At 37.9% G+C, this 20,000-nt stretch overlaps 2 protein-coding genes across 4 annotated transcripts in view; both read right to left on the bottom strand.

The window, feature by feature from the left end:
- Positions 1-11,946, bottom strand: part of nacc2 (NACC family member 2) — a 45,198-nt gene extending 33,252 nt beyond the window's left edge. Inside the window, exon 1 of one of the 2 annotated variants that reach the window (XR_014628046.1) lies at positions 11,723-11,939. The gene's annotated coding sequence lies outside the window, so the exon portion shown is untranslated. Of the gene's footprint in view, positions 1-11,722 lie in introns of both variants that reach the window. The other variant, XM_084415167.1, reaches the window with a different exon arrangement.
- Positions 11,947-15,313: 3,367 nt separating this feature from the next.
- tmem250 (transmembrane protein 250) overlaps positions 15,314-20,000 on the bottom strand; it is a 6,273-nt gene continuing 1,586 nt past the window's right edge. Inside the window, exons 1-2 of one of the 2 annotated variants that reach the window (XM_084415182.1) lie at positions 18,664-18,835; positions 15,314-16,714 (exon numbers count right to left, since the gene is read on the bottom strand). In XM_084415182.1, the coding sequence (XP_084271308.1) occupies positions 16,135-16,554 (420 nt within the window). In that variant the 5' untranslated portion in view covers positions 16,555-16,714; positions 18,664-18,835 and the 3' untranslated portion in view covers positions 15,314-16,134. Of the gene's footprint in view, positions 16,715-18,663; positions 18,836-20,000 lie in introns of those variants that run through there. The other variant, XM_084415181.1, reaches the window with a different exon arrangement.

The following is a 20,000-nucleotide window of genomic DNA, read 5'->3' on the forward strand; positions in this document are numbered from 1 at the left end:
CATTTTACACTCACAAACAGCTTTAATACACACTACATGAAAGGGAATTTCCGAAACACCATAATCCAATCCCACACAAGTAAGGCAAGCCCGTCTCTGGACGCCTCATGAATGACTCAAACAATTATCTTGAGTAAAGCATTCTAGAAATAACTGATGAAGAAGTGCAATGATGATTTAATCTCATCATTATCCGGTAATAGAGAACTGAAAACATGCAAAACGCTCATGATCTGACCCATCATCATCTTCATCATCATCACACACACACACACACACACACACACACACAGATGAACACGTCAGCTCACAGTGTGTTCAGTGAAAGCGTGAGTGAATAGAGTAAAACTCTCTGCTGAGTAAGTACACACATGAGTCAGAGACTAACAGCTCCAACGGCCACGACGAAAACCAGCTGTGTGTGTGTGTGTGTGTGTGTGTGACAGAAGTGGAAAGAGTACCTGGAAACCATACTTGAGTAAATGTACAGATACCTTACAGCAAAAATGACTCCCATTACAAGTTACAAGTCACCAATATCAACACGACTGGAGTAAAGTCTTCGAGGAGTTCAGCAGAACGTCAGTATTTCACTCGTACTGAACGAAGACTCAGAGATGAACTAGTCCTCGACTCCTAAGACATGCCAGTGAAAAACAAGAAACAGTTGATTTATGAGAAATCAGGTTTAATTTTCTAAAATCAAAATAAAACTGAACTCCTCAATATTGCAATAAATCACGTCTACAAACATTCAAAGCAAACCAATATCCTTCAAAAAAAGTCTCTTCAATATAACGGACAAATAAAATAATGTTGAGTAAAATGAAACAGTCAGCGCCCTGTAGATGGCGATATCGCTTCTTTATACAGCAGCAATAAAACTGCAGAAGAAAAAGTGCCATGCAAAATGTAACTAGTAATTGCATTACTCTTCACAACTGTATTGGACTAAAGAGTGTAAGAAATGTAGTGAAGGAGAGAGTAAATGTTGCTAATAGCTAAAACTACAAAGTAGCCTAAAATATACAGTAATTACATTTACTCAAATACTTTCCACAACTGGTCTGTCGAAAACAATCACCAAACATCAGAGAAAGAGAAATAAAGTGTTGATTGCAGCATTATGTTCAGATCTGCTCATGTTGATCAAGGATTTTGTATTCCCAGTTTAAAGCTACACTGTGTGATATTTTCCCCCATCTAGTGGTGAAATTGTACATGACTACCCAGTGAACATTAGTTTCTGTTCCTTTCAATTGCGAGGGCGTTTTAACTCCTGCGGTGGCCGTATTATTCCAGTTCGACTCCGTCCATGAGTGTTCAAACTAGTTAAAGCTATTCATCACCTGTGATCCGTCGCAGCACAGATTTATGTTACAAGGTAAACAATACTTTTCACCATTGACACGAGGAAAAGTAACTTGAGTTATACTAGAGGTGGTTCTGGCGTTACGCACAGCCATGCTATGGTTACACAAGAAACTATACAACTTCTAATTTACACAAATAGGCTGAATTACCTGTCGAGAGGAAAGCAGAAGACCTCGGCGTCCGTTTCAACATCTTTGCTCCTCATGAGCTCTTTCCATCTGGGAGAAGTGACTCCAGTATTGACTTTGGTCTTGCTGATTCGCGTTGACGTTTTAATTCTCTCTCTCGCTTCCTTGGCGACTCTAACAGCTACATGTCCTCGAGAATAGGAGTGATCCTCCATCTTCAGCACTCTTTCAGATCTGCCGGCAGTCGTGAGTAATCTCCCCCTCGCAGTCGTCTCGGTGTCACGGAGTGTAAAGCGCGAAAGGCGAAGCTTGAATTTCCAGGGATGTCCCTCTTTGGCACATGTATTTTCAAGATGGAGGCGCAGGCGCAACATGCTGCCGCCATTCGAGAGACTCGCGCGTATGTATTATAAATGGCAGATTTTACGCTTGCGAGAATACTTGATTAGTTGGTGGAAGTAATTACACATGAAGGAGCACATATACTTTTGATAGAATAAAGCGTTTTTTGCTAAGAATCAACTTAAAAAGTTACACAGTGCAGCTTTAAATAACCATTTAGTTTTTCATGCCAGTAAAATAATCAATGAACTCTCGATTCTCTAATGCACAGAAAGCAACCGACTACTTCATAAACGCTGAATATGACACGATGCCTTTTACCCAAACGCTTTCTATTAATTGGCATTAACAATGATTGTCGTCATAATCTTGGAAATGAGTTCCTGTTTTTATTTAACAATTTCTAAAGGCTTATATTATATGAGCTGAGATAAATGACATTAATCTCATAATGCAGATGTCGTGTAAATACATGTATGCCACATTTGAGCAGCATTAAATGAGTGTAAATAAACACAGACTGTGAAGTAAAACTCTGAAGATGCTCAAAACTGTTGATGATTAACCTCTGGGCTTCATCTGGGCTTCATTGCTCATCCACACACACATAATAATAATGAAACAAACCGCATTCACAGTGAACTGAGATGATTGTTAGTTCTGTGAATTACTCATGTAACTCTTGTTATTGATCATTATCAGTCCGTAAAAACATTAACGAGCCCGGAGGTAAGCTGGGTTTGCACTGGATCACGGATGAAGACCGTAAGACAGGAGAAAGACGGGACGTTCCCTGAGGTTTTCCAGACGTTCTCCTGGAGCTCAACCAAAGATCTGGATCACAGCAGGAGTGCACAAGATCCAGAAGACCAGGAGAACAAGAATGTGCCAGTCATAGTAAAAGAGATAATTCATAATAATATCGAAGATCTAGAAAGCTGAGCATTACACTTTAGATTCTGCTGAGGGGACGCAGGACTGATAGTGATTGTAAGAAAGTGTGTGTGATGATGTTTGCCCACGCAGATATAAACACAGAATTCCGGAAAAAGTTAGAATTGTGAGATATAAACACAGAATTCCAGGGAAAATAGTCGGAATTGCGAGATTTAACCTAAGAATTCTAGGGGGAAAAGTCTGAATTCCAGGATTTAAACAGAATTCAAGGGAAAAAAGTCTGAATTGCAAAATTTAAACTCAGAATTCTGGGGGGGAAAGTCAGAATTCCAGAATTTAAACTAAGAATTCTAGGGAAAAAAGTCAGAATTATAAGATTTAAACTCAGAATTCTGAAAAAAGTAAGAATTGTGAGATATAAACACAGAATTCCAGGGAAAATAGTCGGAATTGCGAGATTTAACCTCAGAATTCCGGAAAAAAAGTCAGAATTCTGGGCTTTAAACTGAGAAGTCAGGGGGGAAAAAGTCAGATTTCTAGGCGTTAAACTCAGAAATCCGGAAAAAAAATCAGAATTGTGAGATATAAAACACAGAATTCCAGGGAAAATTGTTGGAATTGCGAAATTTAAACTCAGAATTCTAGGGAAAAATGTCAGAATTGTGAGATTTACACTCAGAATTCTGGGGGGAAAAAGTCAGAATTCCAGGATTTAAACACAGAATTAGAGGGAAAAAAGTCTGAATTGCGAGATTTAAACTCAGAATTCTGGGGGGGGGGAAAGTCAGAATTCCAGGATTTAAACACAGAATTCAAGGGAAAAAAGTCTGAATTGCGAGATTTAAACTCAGAATTCTGGGGGGGGGGGGAAGTCAGAATTCCAGAATTTAAACTAAGAATTCTAGGGAAAAAAGTCAGAATTCTAAGATTTAAACTCAGAATTCTGAAAAAAGTACGAATTGTGAGATATAAACACAGAATTCCAGGGAAAATAGTCGGAATTGCGAGATTTAACCTCAGAATTCCGGAAAAAAAGTCTGAATTCTGGGCTTTAAACTGAGAAGTCAGGGGGGGAAAAGTCAGATTTCTAGGCGTTAAACTCAGAAATCCGGAAAAAAATTCAGAATTGTGAGATATAAAACACAGAATTCCAGGGAAAATTGTTGGAATTGCGAAATTTAAACTCAGAATTCTAGGGAAAAATGTCAGAATTGTGAGATTTAAACTCAGAATTCTGGGGGGAAAAAGTCAGAATTCCAGGATTTAAACACAGAATTCAAGGGAAAAAAGTCTGAATTGCGAGATTTAAACTCAGAATTCTTGGGGGGGGAAAAGTCAGAATTCCAGAATTTAAACTAAGAATTCTAGGGAAAAAAGTCAGAATTCTAAGATTTAAACTCAGAATTCTGAAAAAAGTACGAATTGTGAGATATAAACACAGAATTCCAGGGAAAATAGTCGGAATTGCGAGATTTAACCTCAGAATTCCGGAAAAAAAGTCAGAATTCTGGGCTTTAAACTGAGAAGTCAGGGGGGAAAAAGTCAGATTTCTAGGCGTTAAACTCAGAAATCCGGAAAAAAATTCAGAATTGTGAGATATAAAACACAGAATTCCAGGGAAAATTGTTGGAATTGCGAAATTTAAACTCAGAATTCTAGGGAAAAATGTCAGAATTGTGAGATTTAAACTCAGAATTCTGGGGGGAAAAAGTCAGAATTCCAGGATTTAAACACAGAATTCAAGGGAAAAAAGTCAGAATTCTAAGATTTAAACTCAGAATTCTGAAAAAAGTACGAATTGTGAGATATAAACACAGAATTCCAGGGAGGTGGACGGGGGTGTTGAGAGGTTTTGAGGCTGCCTACAGAGACGTTGTTTTTTGACGGGCTTGCTTATGGGGCGGGCAGCTAGCGGATCGTTAGGAAAGATTAGATGAATGTGATAAAAAAAATTGGGGCCTGAAATCACTGATACAACCTTTAATAAATGCTTGACCACTAATAAATGGCTCACTTTGCTACTACACAGTGAGGATTCCTCACGTCAACTATGATGAAAAACTCCTATGTAACAAATGAAGAACAATCGTTAGCATGCTAGTTTTAGCGACTGCATTTAGCATGTGCGTGTTTTAACATGTGTATCAAACACAGAAACTGATCCCAGCTCAAACGGTCCTGAACAACAGTGAGCTCTCCTGCTGGAATTATACAATATACACACACAGTCATTCATGTGGAATTATTCACACACACACACACACACATCCATACCATGTGATCATGCCAGGCGTTATGCCAAAGGCCAGTCATGTCACTTACCAGAAATCACAAAGACACAGAGGGGGAGGGAGAGACAGAGAAAGCCTTTTAATTTAACAAACTATCAAACCTCCGGCACAAGTTCAACCGTGAATCACACACTCAGAGTCCGCGCCACATCATATCGTGGGTTTAATACGTCCATAAAAACACACGTATTGTTCTTTTTTCGCAGCCTTGATCTCCTTCATCCCATATTTCCCTTATGAAAAGTACACAGAAATACAATTAAGCATCAACAGTTTTCCGTGAACAGTATGTGGACACTGTTTACACAACATTACATCATTACACCCACATTTCACTCCAGCGTCTGACCGAACAGGTTAATAGAGGGACTGTAAAGCTCTGGGTCGGGAAGATATTAATAGCTTCATTCATCAAGGACGCATTAAACTGATCAAAAGTGACTTTTATAATGTTGCAAAAGATTCTATTTTAAATCAATGCTGTTCTTTTGAACTTTCTATTCATCAAAGAATCCTGAAAAGTCAAATGTATGACGGTTTCCGCACAAATACGAAACATAACTGTGTTCAAATCAGCACATGATCCTTCACAGATCATTATTTTGACCTACACTGTATATGTTTGGGGCACGTATGATTAAAAAAAAAAAAAAAAGAATTAATATTTTTATACATCAAGGACGCATTAAATTGATCTAAAGTTACAGTAAAGACATTTATAATGTTCCAAAATATTGAATACGCTGTTCTTTTGAACTTATTCATCAAAGGTTTCCACAAAAATATGACACTGATAATAATCATAAATGTTTCTTGAGCATCAAATCATATTAAAATGATTTGTGAAGGATCATGTGACACTGAAGACTGGAGTAATGAAGAAATGATCACAGGAATAAATGACACTTTACTGTATATTCACATAGAAAACTGATGATTTACATTATAATAATATTTCACTGTTTCACTGCGTTTTTGATCAAATAAACGCAGCGTTGCCGAGCAGAAGAGACTCTTTCAGAAACATGAAATCATCTTACCTGTGTGTGTGTGTGTGTGTGTGTGTGTGTGTGTGTGTGTGTGTGTGTGTGTGTGTCAAGCAACTGCATTTGATTTGAATTGAAATTTGAATGCAGAGGATCAGAGTCCAGGCGTCAGAAACAGCGACAGGTGCGTCGTTACTATTAATAATGCCAGTGGGAGTTTAGTGACTGTAAACAACATGGACTACATGCTATCTGAACCCTAACCCTGGAGCGTCGCAGGACTGGCTCAACACAGGACTTCACTGATACCGGCCTCAACACTTCAACTCTGTCATGGGACAGAAATGCTTTTGTTTTTACAGGAATAATATTGTTCAGAAGAACACTGGCTGAGAATAACGCAGTGTGGTTCATCATATTTGAGAGCTGGGGTTGTTCTTCGTTTCTTGCATCCATTTTAAACATTACTGCAGAAAACGATTTTTCTCATGCCATGGATTATAAAAATGTGTATATATGACATTAACACCCGCCAGATTTCAAATATAATACATGCATTTTTCAATTGTTGTTTTTTAAAAAGGCATCTGAAATAATAAACTATAAGTGCAATGTAGTATTGTCAAAAATATAGATTTTTCGCTACATATTGACACGGAAATATCTGAAACGCTTCCAATTCTCATTTTCCACAGAATAAACAAACAAAACCAGCATAATTGTGCTTATTCCCGCAGATTTTGAGCTCACACACATAAAGCCTCCTCTCAGGACTAAACGGAGTTATTTTTGCTGCTTATTGCACTTTAATTGTTAAATACACACAAAATAATGTCAAAATTTCGGTCTGAAAATTTTGGCCGATACCGATAACCGATAATTCTTTATATTTGCAAGCAAGACGATAACCGATATATTGGCTGATAAATATGCATACAAATTTTTCATATAAATGTATATTAAAAAACATTAAAAGCCATGTCACAAACACACAATTATAATGTTCTCATTAATAATTTTATGTAGCTTAATGACTTCACATGTTGCACTGAACTGTATTTTGCTTTTTGAAGTGATTCCAATCATATTTATTATATCATGTCATAATCATATTAGTTGTAGTTTAAGAATCAGCTGCTAAAGCCCGTGTTTAGCAGTCAACTACTGAGAAATAAGACCGTTTCAAGCACGTTATTACCCAGAATGCCTTTAGTGAGTCAGATTGAAATACTCAGTTTTAAGATTTATCGGTTATCGGTATCGGCCAAAATGTTAATATCGGTGCATCCCTACTCACAATACTGTTCAGAAGTTGTTTCAACCCCGTTACATCATGTTCAGAATCCATATCGGCTAAAATATCAAGTTGCATATCTCACATTTAGCTAAAAGAGTGCGAAAGAGCCCCATAGTGTAGAGATGCACAGAACACAGAAGTCAGTGTTAAACCAAGTCAATCTGTGTGAGCATTTGAACTTGAGCAACATCATATCATGTGTGACCCCGGATCACGTCACCAGTCTCGAGTCGCACGGGGATATCTGTGGCAATAGCCAACAACACACTGTACGGGTCAAAATGATCCATTTTTCTTTCATGCCAAAAATCATGAGGATATTAAGTAAAGATATTTTGTACGTTTTCTACCGTAAATATATAAAACATGTATTTGTGTGAGTGAGTGCAGCACAATCGCCAACATAAACGCACAACTTTAAAGGAGATTCGATTTTTTTGCTCCCTCAGATTCCAGATTTTCAATCACATGTGTATTCAAGAAGTCTGTGGATCGTGTAGCGCGTACACTATAGAACAAATCCCAGCACGTCTCGAGAGTCCCCGCATGGGCCGAGATCTCATTACTGGTGTTCAGAGCGAGCTCATTGTGTTCAGATAAGGCCCTCAGCGAAGGGGCCCGTCAGGGTTCGGCCCCGAGACACCCAGCAAACCCCGACTGCCCCTTCAGCCCCATGAGGAATGTGTGGATGAGCGAGGCCTCGGGAAGGCAAATCAGGACACGGTGCAAAAATACAGCTGTGCGCGTCATCGGGCCCTGGACCCCGGCCAAACCAAAGACAGCGCTGTTACAGGCATGCACTGAGACACACACACACGGAGAAACACGGCCTTGTGCGCTGTGAGAGAACGCTCCATGCACACATGACCACAGAAAACGGCTTTAAAAACAGGGGGTCATGACCCAAAGATGGATGCACAGGAAAAATAGTACTAAATGTCAAATTTATACAGCGCTTTAACAATATAGATCGTTTCAAAGCAGCTTTACAGTGATAATAGGAGATTACAGTAACAGAGATTGGCTTTACAGCAGATCTAGAATAAAGTTATTCTCCAGATAAAGTTAGTTTTGATTGATTCACTTCCGATGCAGAGATCATTAGTTAATGCATAATAATAAACAATATAAAGTCATGCATTTATCCGAAGCCACTTACAGAAGAGCCAGGTTTAGAGGAGAACACAATGCATAATAACAGGGCTGCACAATTAATCGAATTTGTAATCGCGATTACAATTATGGATCATTCAAAGGCGAAAAAAATAAATAATAATTACATTATTCTGTGTGTTTAATATGTGTTTTGTTTCTTTCTACAGCTTATCTTATGTTTTTTTCCCCCCATTGTTTTAATTTTAGTATAACATAATATAATACCATGCATTTTTTTACTTTGGTGTCTTTAAATTCAATTTTTTTTTTTTTATATTTGATATTTGAGGCTTAAGGCTATAGAAAAGCAATACCAGTTTTTTTTTTGTTAATTTTGATATAACAATATGTCACTTCAAACAATGGCAAAAAGCCATTCAAAACATAATTCGATGTAAATTGTGATAATCGTAATTACAATTTCAAGGCAATAATCGACAATTATGATTTTTGTCGTGATCTGTGCAGCCCTACATCATAAAAAACAATGCAACTAACCATATGGTCATGCATTTATCCAAAGCAACTTACGAAAGAGGAACATCCAAAGCCAGGTTTACTAGAGGTGAGAAGAGGAGAAATCCCTTATCGAAAAACCACACGCACAAAAACACAAGCGGTCACATATTCTGCACATGGGAACTGTTCTGAAACCACATGTTTCCCATGTGCAAATGTGTGTGATCACATGAGGAAAATGTGGGAAATTCATGTGGTTTTTCTTTATTTTGTTGAAGCATAGTGAATAAACAGACGAGAGGAGAAAACACTTCCCATGTCTTCAGTTGTTCATGCCAAAGAGTTTCCAATCAAACTCTAGTGTATTAATCTGAAGCTCGTCTAATCACAGGCCTCAGCCAAATTCCAGGAAGTACTTTTTGATGTTCAAGGACTTCATTCAGAGATCTCACTTATCAAACAATATCTTTATTATCTTTCAAATTCTGAAAAAGGTTAATAGATAAAGAAACTAATAAAACAAAATGGTACTAATAAAGTGCAGCAGATGCAATGACTGCGGAAACTTTCTTTAACCAGTGAAAGATATCAATTTCTTTTTTCAAACTGATTTTTCTCCCATGAATATATGATTTGACATGAAGACTGAAAGCTGTATCATAAACTTGGATATTTATGAGCAATATCACACTCATAGCCATGCGAAGTGGCTCTATATCTATATCAGACGGGCTACAGCGTTCATCATGTGAGAAAAGATTGTTTTATCGATAAAACACTAATTTCACATATATTGTCTTTCAATAATTAAAGTTCCTTTTCATAAACACTGTATGTCTGTTTTCAAGGGTTTTCCAAGACTTACATTTCAAAAAGTCAAATTCAAGTACTTGTACGAACCCTGTAATTAGACAAACGCCAACATGGGCATGTTTGGTGATGTGCCCTCATCCTCGAAAGCCATCAACAAAACTACAGAAGGTCACAGAAAACACACTCTTTAATACAGGTTCACAGTGTGTGAGCAAAACCCAGAGATATTCAAGAGAAACCAAAATGGCCAATGACACGTGGGCCTAAAAGGAATAAAAATATTCCGATAGCTTGAAATAGCAACAATAAATTACATTTTGCAAAGGCTGTAAGACTTATTTAAGATTCAGCCACTGGGAAAAAAAAAAAGCAGTGCTGTACATTCATATTCATATTCAGCACATTTGCAGTAACAGCTGGTGTGAGTTTTACCACGGTGTGAAGAAGCCCTGTGGCTCTACCACAGTTCAAAACTCTCTCAAAACCTCTTCACACGAGGAGAAACACGGAAAAGCAGACGTTAGGCTTCGTTCAACGCAGAATATGACACTATTCTGCTGAAATGACTCACCGTGCACACATAAAATATTTGTTAGATATTATCAAGATGGAGAGAGCAATCGTATTCAGGAAATGCCATGGATCACATGTTAGTTTCATAGGAAAGGAGGCATTGTGCACAGTCACATGTCTTGGAAACCAGACAGCAGCATGCAAGAGTCACACACACACACACACACACTTCATGTGGCTATACACTCTCTCCTCTGACCAAACTTCCTTTCTCTAATTTAGTCATCTTCTGAATAATCTTAAAGCAACAAACCCTCAAATCTAAAGCTGAGCACAAGTCTGGTCTGAACACTCGATGAACAAACTCGCCTTATCAATCTGTCTCAAACCGTTAGCTGGACACACACACACACACACACACACACACACACACACACACAGTGTAATCACCATGGGAAAATCTCAGAGTAAAACTGGGAGTTGTGAAAAATATGATACACCGGTGTGTCGCCAGATGAGAAGTTTATCTATGCATCATCTTTTTACTCTTTTAATTCATTTTAGAACTGTATCATAAAGTCATGGAAGTATATATAAGTATATTTCTCTTTTATAACTGCTTTAATTTGCCTTGCTTTTATTTTGTGATTATTTTAATCATTTTCTGTAAAGCACTTTGAATTGCCACAGTGCATGAGATGTGCAGTATAAATAAACTTGCCTTGCGTTAGCTGGTTTATGTCCGGCCCATGCCCTGTTCAAGTGAGTTAAAAATGACATCCGGTTTCAGTGAACACTGAAGTCCACAGCTGAGGATTCAAGCCACAATCAACTTCATTTATGAATAAAAGTATTTCTGCAACCAGAGATTCGGTCATAGCATAAAACACAGAATTTAGCTGTGGCACTTCAATCTGTGAATGACAATCTTTCTTTTCAAATATCCAAGAACTTCAAGTTCCTTCACAGAATATCACTGCACATGCCCCAAAAACTGCATAAGAGCATTTTCAGATTGTCATACATGTTAAAAAACCCAGTAGTTGACAGACACAGCTTTGCAAAAGTAAATGTTCTGCTCTGAGTTTTAACAGTGTTTGATTTTCTGCAGTGAGTCATAATCATAATCATCATCCTGCATTAAATCACTAATAAACTCAAACACACACACACACACACACACACACACACACACACACGTTTCACAATATGCTCGCAAAACACATTCCACCTGCATTCCTTCACTGCCACAGTTTATTTATCTTTTAAACAAGTTTCATCAGCCTGAATGTGAGACATTACGATTAAGAAAGCAACCCCAAGTTTCAGTGAAATCGGACCCCCATCAGTGTAAATGCAGCTGTACACTCTGAATCATAGAATATATGAAGTAGAAATAAAAATATGGCCCCATATGCGTCATGCAGTCAGAGCTCAAACATGCTGCGTGTCAGATGTGATATTTACCCGGAGACTCTCTCCTTCAGTCGGGCTGTTCCTCTGGATGATGTGAAGAGTTTCCAGCGGGTCCGCTTGTGTGTGTGTGTGTGTGTGTGTTCAGACAGACCCTCCTCACCTCCACTGCTGTCTGTCTGTCTGTCTGTCTACAACAACAGCGATCTCTCTCTCTCTCTCTCTCTCTCTCTCTCTCTCTCTCTCCTCTCTCTCTCTCTCTCTCTCTCTCTCAGTTCAGGAAGTGATTTCGCGTTCAGTCTGACATCATTCTCCAGCGCTTTCAGGAGTTTTTAAAGACACAGTCGGACCGTCCCGTACAGTTCATTTCGAATGAACAATGCCTCAAAAGTAACAATTAAAGGAATAATGTACAGGCAGATGGGTATTATCGAAAAATAAACTCTGATTAATCTCCCCTGGTGCGAGTAAGATCACCTTAAAGACCCCATGAAATCAAAATGTAAGTTTTTTTGGCTTTTAGAATTATTTATTGTCGTTAGCTTTACTGTTAACAAGTGTTCTCCAAAACGACAAAATTCGCATTTAGAAAATATAAGCATTCAAAACTGGGTCAGGGATTTTGATGACGTCACTTTGCACTGTCCAATCAAAGCTCTCTATAATCAGAAGCTCCGCCCCCTATATTATAAACAGACGCTGAAATCGGTCACTTGTTCACACATGTACTATTTTCTACATGGTGAATGCCATCTAGTGCACTATATAGGGGATAGGGAACGATTCAGAAGGTGTAAATATACTTTCCATCGGGGCGAATGAAGTCTGGTTTCACGTTAAGGCCTCATTATACTTCTGCGTCGGACCTACGCCGGAGCCTATACGCCGTAGGCAACGTGTTGGTTTTAATTTATACTTCTGTGTCGTTGTCCGCGTTGACGCGCACCTAGGGAGCATGTGAAACCCCGAGGGAGGGGTTCTGGCAGACCAATCACAGCGCTTGTGTCCGCGTAGAATTGACGCGTTGTTACATTTTTGGAGAGGTGCACGTCAGGGTACGCCGTAGGGTACGCGCGCTACACACAGCCTACGACGTAGCTACGGCGTGAGTTCGACGCAGAAGTATAAATAGGCCTTTAGTGTCCCGTGAACCGCCGCAGCTCCGGTCCAGAGACACGAAACACAGAGCGGATCATGTGATCGAGTCGCCGCAGAACAGAAAACACATCATACTCATTTGAATTCTGCACAGAATTAAATTTTTAAAGTGATATGGAGGAGAAAAGGAGGAGAAACTGTTAGAGATTAGGAGGAAACTGCAGCTTTACCGAGCTCAACGGCTCTGAGATATAAACCAACGCTATTGGCTATTTTTAAAAGGGGGAGGGGCTACTCCAGATGCCCCGCCCTGTTTTCCTGTTTCAGTGGAAATTACTCAATAATGCTGAGCGTTTCAAAGCACTTCAGTGGGACTTTTTTCAAAACAAGACATTTGTTTTGCTATTATGAATGAGTGTGTCATGGATCGCAGAATGTACCAAAAGAAGTGGGTGGGGGGTGTAAATTAGTATATTTATAAATGTCTAAAATGTTATAAATAAATCAATTAAAAAAATATATTTATTCAAATTATTCAAATTAATTTAATTTAAATAAATAAATTTCTTTATGTAAAAATAGTTTGATATTAATAAATCAATGACACATCAAATACATTTTAACAGTCACTGGTTGTCACCTACTGGCGTAACAATTGCTGCGTCCCAATTCGCCTACTATGCCCCAAATTTATGTACTGTTTTTGTAACGAAGTACATACTTTTGAGTGTGTAGCAGAAGAGTAGGCAAACTTTGGGACAAACTAGGCTAATTCGTCATCTTTAATGGACAGCTCTGTCGCTTATTTACGTGCTTAAACTGCCCTGTCAATCATCTTATCACAGTTACAATTTTAATTTAATTTCCTTGAGAAATGTAGTCGCACGTTGATCTGACAGTCGCGGGTCTTTCATACGGAGACTCTCCTCATTGGTTTGCAATTTGCATACTGATGCATTTAAAAGTTAATGACTAAACGTATCATTACAAAAGTTCACTATGCTGTTGCAGATGAAATATAATGTGGAGAACAATGAATAAATATCTTTTTGTCAGGTTAGATGCTGATAATTAATCACTCAAACCCCTTTATCTAAACCTCTACTTAACCGTCGGACTCACACATCCGCCATGTTTGTAGTTTTTTAACACTTTTTATTCGTGTTTGTAGTTCTAATCGAATCCTCGTCCAATCCGGGTCTCTTTGGAATACTTATTTCACATACTACGATTTGGGACACATTGATTATAATTTAGAATACTATTTAGGATGGATAGTGAATCTGACGCAGCAAATAGAATATAGATACAATCTTTATTTGAAGCGTTAACATTAGTTTCAAAGGTCGTTTACTCATTTTGATTTCTTCTGCAAGTGTTTATATCCAGACTATAAACTTTTATCCCAGTACTATTGTTATTATTTGACGTTTGCAACACAGAAATAGCAATACTGAGTAGTTGAAAAATGAGAGAAAAGTCAGAATTGTTAGATATAAACTCACCGTTCTGAGAAAAAAGTCGCAATTACATTTTTAATTATGAGTTTATATCCCACAATTCTGTCTTTTTGAGATATAATTCCCAATTTCGAGATATAAACTTGCAATTACGAGAAAGAAAAAACTAGCAAACACAATTCTGAGAAAAAAGTCTGAACTGCAAGACATACAATAGCCTTCACTATGGGACAGCAACAGCACAAGGACTTTTCACTCTCTGTATCACTGCTCTTGTCTTGTTTGTGTTCCAGACAGACAGTCAGTGGATTAGTGAGATTTTCCAGTTTTTTTTCCTAAAGACTTTGCTACACCAGTAGGAGATTGCAAATGAAAGTCTTCATGGGAGTCGTTGAATCGTTCATTCAACCATTTTGTTCAAAAACATTGATTTATTTACAAAAACTGTGATTTTGCTTGGATCTATTTTCTTTGGCAGAGCAAAAATAGACAAAGTAACTCACAACATTGTGCCTAAAATTATAACTTCTTGTTTGTCAAATTCAATTGTGCTGCACTAACTTCTCAGAAACAGCCTAATCCATCGCTAGTTCTAAAGTGGTTTCTGAATTAGTAAGAATTGTGGGCACATCTTTTGAACTAGTAATGACAAATATTGAATCTGTAGCGTAAGAAAGTAGTTCCACACACACAGACTTACACGCTTGCAAGAGTGTGTTACGGTTGTAACCAGTAGTTTGTGTTTACAGATATGTGTGTACTGTGTATAATTATTTTGTATATATAAATACACACACATGCATGTATATATTTCAGAAATATTTGCATGTATATACTGTATATATATTTACATATAATTTATATTATATATAAATATATTTTCTTAATTATACATGCATGTGTGTGTTTTTATATATACACAGTACACACACACGTTATCTAAACACAAACTTTTATTTTGGATGTGATTGATCGTTTCACAGCCCTACCAGTGTAACTTTTTTTGTGGATTTTAAGCAAATTCTTTGTGTAAAATGTGCACAAGGAATGTGTACATGTAGTATTCTGTGCATCTCTTTAAAACAAATTAGGACACAATTGTCTGGCTCACATTTATTATACACAGAAATCATAACTGCACACACCAGTGCGATTAACACAATTTTATTCATAGTGTTTTCCATGTTGTTCCTGAGATGTTATTGAACTGTGCTACACCACCACCACCACCATCTCAGCGCGTCTGCAGTGCTGGATACGTGTCCCTCGGTCATTTGACACGGGTCATGTTCCTGTCATCCGACAGATGTACATGTGTGTGTATCAGTTCATCGAGTCTTGACCCCTCTGGCCCGAGCTCTCCACTGGCTGGTCTGAAGCGTCACTGGTGTCCGTTCGCTTTCAGAACAAAAGAGCATGCTTGGCCAAGTGTGAGGCATATGATGTTTGATCCTCAAACAATAGCAGATTGTACTCACTCACTTTCCTTTCATGCCAGGCTGGCGCCAAAAACGCCACACTAATGCAACACGGGCATCAGACTCATGCCCTGATTGGCAACAGACAAATAATATAGTCTGAACGCCACGAGTAAGTCCATTAGTGAAGGATTTTTCTGCATGAGGAAGAGAAACCGTGATAAAAGAAAAAAAGCAAACGTAAGCATTAACTCGAGGCGCATGCAGACCTAAAAATATATGAAACATTGGGTTTATATTACATCAGATTCCCCTATGCACAAACACACAACACATTTAATCCATTTAAAACATGCACACTCACAACATTTTTCTCACAATGAAATGCACGTTCTTTTTTAAAGACGTCGCTCAAATGTTTCGTCATGTTGCACGCTCAAAAAAACAAACCAAAGTGTCTTTTAGCATTTTTATTCACCCAATCAGAACTTCACATATCAACAAAGACCATGAAACACCATCCCAGGCCTCCGATCAGAAACATGGTCACGTGCATGCTGTATATGAACAGATCATTGAGAATCCCGAAGTCCAGTCGACGGTGACCCAGCAGGAGGAGGATGACGGACAGCTTGTACTGAAGGCGAAGGAAAACCCGCACGCTGACGTACTGAAGACAGAAGAGCGCAGACAGCGCCACCCAGAGGAGGGAGGTAAAGAGGCTGCAGCCGAAATACAGGAGGAACCGGATGAAACTATACATCCATCGAGACTTCAGGTATAGGTCAAAGTTGTTGTATTTGGTGCGTACGAGCTGGGCGGTGCGCGCCGGGCCACAGGCGGAGTGCATGCAGGTGGTGTGAGGGCCGTGGAAGGAGCGAACCCTCCGAGGGATGGGAATGACAGGCATGGGTGATTCAGGAAGGCCCACGGACAGGACTCTTCCAGGAACTCTGCATGTTGCAGGATCGCAGGTAACGGCTAAAAGGCAGATGGATGTGGATGTGATGTTACTGTGAAAGAGCGCATCGCTGCTCTCATCCGGTGGGAATCTCCATAGCACTGGAACTCTGGGGGAATAAACCAACACAAACAAAGAAATTATGATTAGTGCTTAGGAGCGTAACAATACATCCACGTCACGACTCGTTTCGACACACAATACTGATCTCAAGACACTTTGAACAAAGCCAAAATAGAGTTACATTACAGCTACATTGTATGTAACTGTAATGTAATGCTGTATGTAACTGTTATGTAATTTTTGTATGTAACTGTAATGTAACTCTGTATGTAACTGTTATATAACTATTGTATGTAACTTATGTAACTCTTGTATGTAACTGTTATGTAACTTTGTATGTAACTGTTATGTAACTCTTATGTAACTATTGTATGTAACTGTTATGTAACTTTGTATGTAACTTATGTAACTCTTGTATGTAACTTATGTAACTCTTGTATGTAACTTACGTAACTCTGTATGTAACTGTTATATAACTATTGTATGTAACTTGTGTAACTCTTGTATGTAACTGTTATGTAACTTTGTATGTAACTGTTATGTTACTCTTATGTAACTATTGTATGTAACTTATGTAACTTTGTATGTAACTGTTATGTAACTTTGTATGTAACTTATGTAACTCTTGTATGTAACTGTTATGTAACTTTGTACGTAACTGTTATGTAACTATTGTATGTAACTTTGTATGTAACTGTTATGTAACTTTGTATGTAACGGTTATATAACTCTTGTATGTAACTTATGTAACTGTATGTAACTGTTATGTAACTTTGTATGTAACTCTGTATGTAACTGTTATGTAACTCTGTATGTAACTGTTATATAACTATTGTATGTAACTTTTGTAACTCTTGTATGTAACTTATGTAACTGTATGTAACTGTTATGTAACTTTGTATGTAACTCTTATGTAACTCTTGTATGTAACTGTTATGTAATTTTGTACGTAACTCTGTATGCAACTTTTGTATGTAACTCTGTATGTTACTCTGTATGCAACTCTGTATGTATCTTTTGTATGTAACTAATGTAACTGTATGTAACTGTTATGTAACTTTTGTATGTAACTAATGTAACTGTATGTAACTGTTATGTAACTTGTATTTACATTATACATATACTGTATACATTAAAGTTACATACGAGAGTTACGTTACAGTTACATACAAAGTTACATTACAGTTACATGTTACATTACAGTTACATACAGAGTTACATTACAGTTACATACAAGAGTCACATACAGAGTTACATTACAGAGTTACATACATGTTTTTAATTATTCCTAAGATATAGGCTATGATTCTAAGACCCTTCACTGGAAACACTGATGTTCTGTGATTTTACAAGAATATCATTATGTTTACTTACATTTTCTGGATTGAAAATGCAGTTAATTTGTCAACAAGGTCCGTTTTATAAGAGTTCGATGTTTCTTTCTGCTTTAATGGCCACATTGAGTTCAAATTGAATCTGAATAGTCTGATCATATTATTATACTATTTAAAGCTGTTTAATGTTGATGATATTTACATTTGCCCCTGTATTTTAAATATCGTTAGCCTCATAGCATAATTGCCTAAGTCATATTTCAATGTTTTTGGTAAACAAGAAAAAACACATTTTTTAGAAATCACATTGTTATTTTTTATTGATATTATAACAGTACATTCAACCAGATGTGTGAACAAGTATGCAAAAAGAAAAAGATCCATCATCAATTTCCTAACCAATAAAAGTGACTTAGGCAGAATATGCCATGACTTAGGCATTTTTTCTCTTACATAAAAAATGCAAACATAACATAACAAAAGTTGTTTTACTCTCCTAAATATAACCAAGATGTGTAACTTGTGAACCCTAACCAAGTTGTTTCTTATTAATGTCTAACCTTAAAGGGACACCAGGCAACTTTTTCGTGTTAATAAATCATCTTCGTAAGTCGGTATATGGTTAAATGACTCATTACAGGGCGAATGAAGACTCTCTCACCCGCAAATACTGCCTGTAGGAAGAATATCCCGCTTGCAAGTTTGGTGTATCCTACCCGCGTCCTTCAGTCTCGCAAAGTCTCAAACATGAAGCAGGATCAGTATACGGCAAGCATCCCCAGCACAGAGGCAGTCTAAAGAAATTCGGCTAGAGATTGTTGATAATGGCAGAGCAGCGAAAACCCTTGACAGAAGAATAAAAAAAAAGGAAAAGAGCTTCAGACCGAGCGAGGGCTCACACACGTATCAATATTGGTCAAGCTTTTTCAGAATGGCGAGAGCTGAAAGACAGAGAAGGCTCCAAGTCAGATGCAGACCTCGCATTCTTGCTTTTGCGATTGCCTACACTTTTATTTTATGTCACTAAGTCAACGCGTCGGATAATAGGCAATAAACATGTTGCACATATCATGATCGAGCTAGAATAAACGTTCTGATGTTTTCTTAGACAAGCAAAGGTAAACCGTCATTATACCAGATTAACTTTTAGGCCTTGCTAATATAACTTTAGACAAATATTATCCTCCGATATATATATATATATTTTTATGCTCATGTCCACTCTCCCAAAAAAACAAAACACGAAAGCAGTAACTTTAGTTAGCCTCGTTCATATCGTTCGTTCCTGGTAAAAATACTAGTATGCATGATAACACAATAAAAAAAATTAAAAAAACTCGCCATCAGTTGTGAAGAAAATATTGCTTTACTTGCCTCGGTAGACATAACTGGTTTTGAAATAGCCGGTTCCTCTGCTCAGCTGTTGACAGCTGATCAGCTGGGTTGCTCGTGGCGAGGGGGGAGGGACAACAGTTCGTTTTTACGACAGTGTGTTTGAAAGCATTTACTACCAGACGCTAGGGGGAGCTTCGTAGAGAAAAAACACTCAGACTTGCCTGGTGTCCCTTTAACCACTGTTTTCCTTTTCCACCCTTAATCGAAGTTCCACTTAGGTGCTGTGCAAACATAACATAACCAAAGTTTTTTTATTCTCCTAAATAAAACCAAAATGTGTAACTTGTCAACCCTAACCAAGTTGTTTCTTAATGTTTAACCTTAACCACTGTTTTCCTTTCCCACCAAGTTCCACTCAGGTGTTGTGCACACGCATTTTCACACTGTCTATTGATGAGGGAGGTTGTCATAGTACTGGTGGGCCACTCTTGGTAGTACTGGTTTCATTGTTTTTTTTCAAATGCACGTTATAAGTGACTCAAACTCACAGTGCTTTCAGACGGAGCAGCGTTTACAGAGCCGTACATCAATGACAAACTGCGCATAAAAAATAATCGCAGCCTTTGCGATTTTAAAATTTAAGTGCGATTACATGGAAATTGC

This window comes from Rutilus rutilus (genome assembly GCF_951802725.1).
Source record: "Rutilus rutilus genome assembly, chromosome: 7".
NCBI lineage: Eukaryota > Metazoa > Chordata > Actinopteri > Cypriniformes > Leuciscidae > Rutilus > Rutilus rutilus.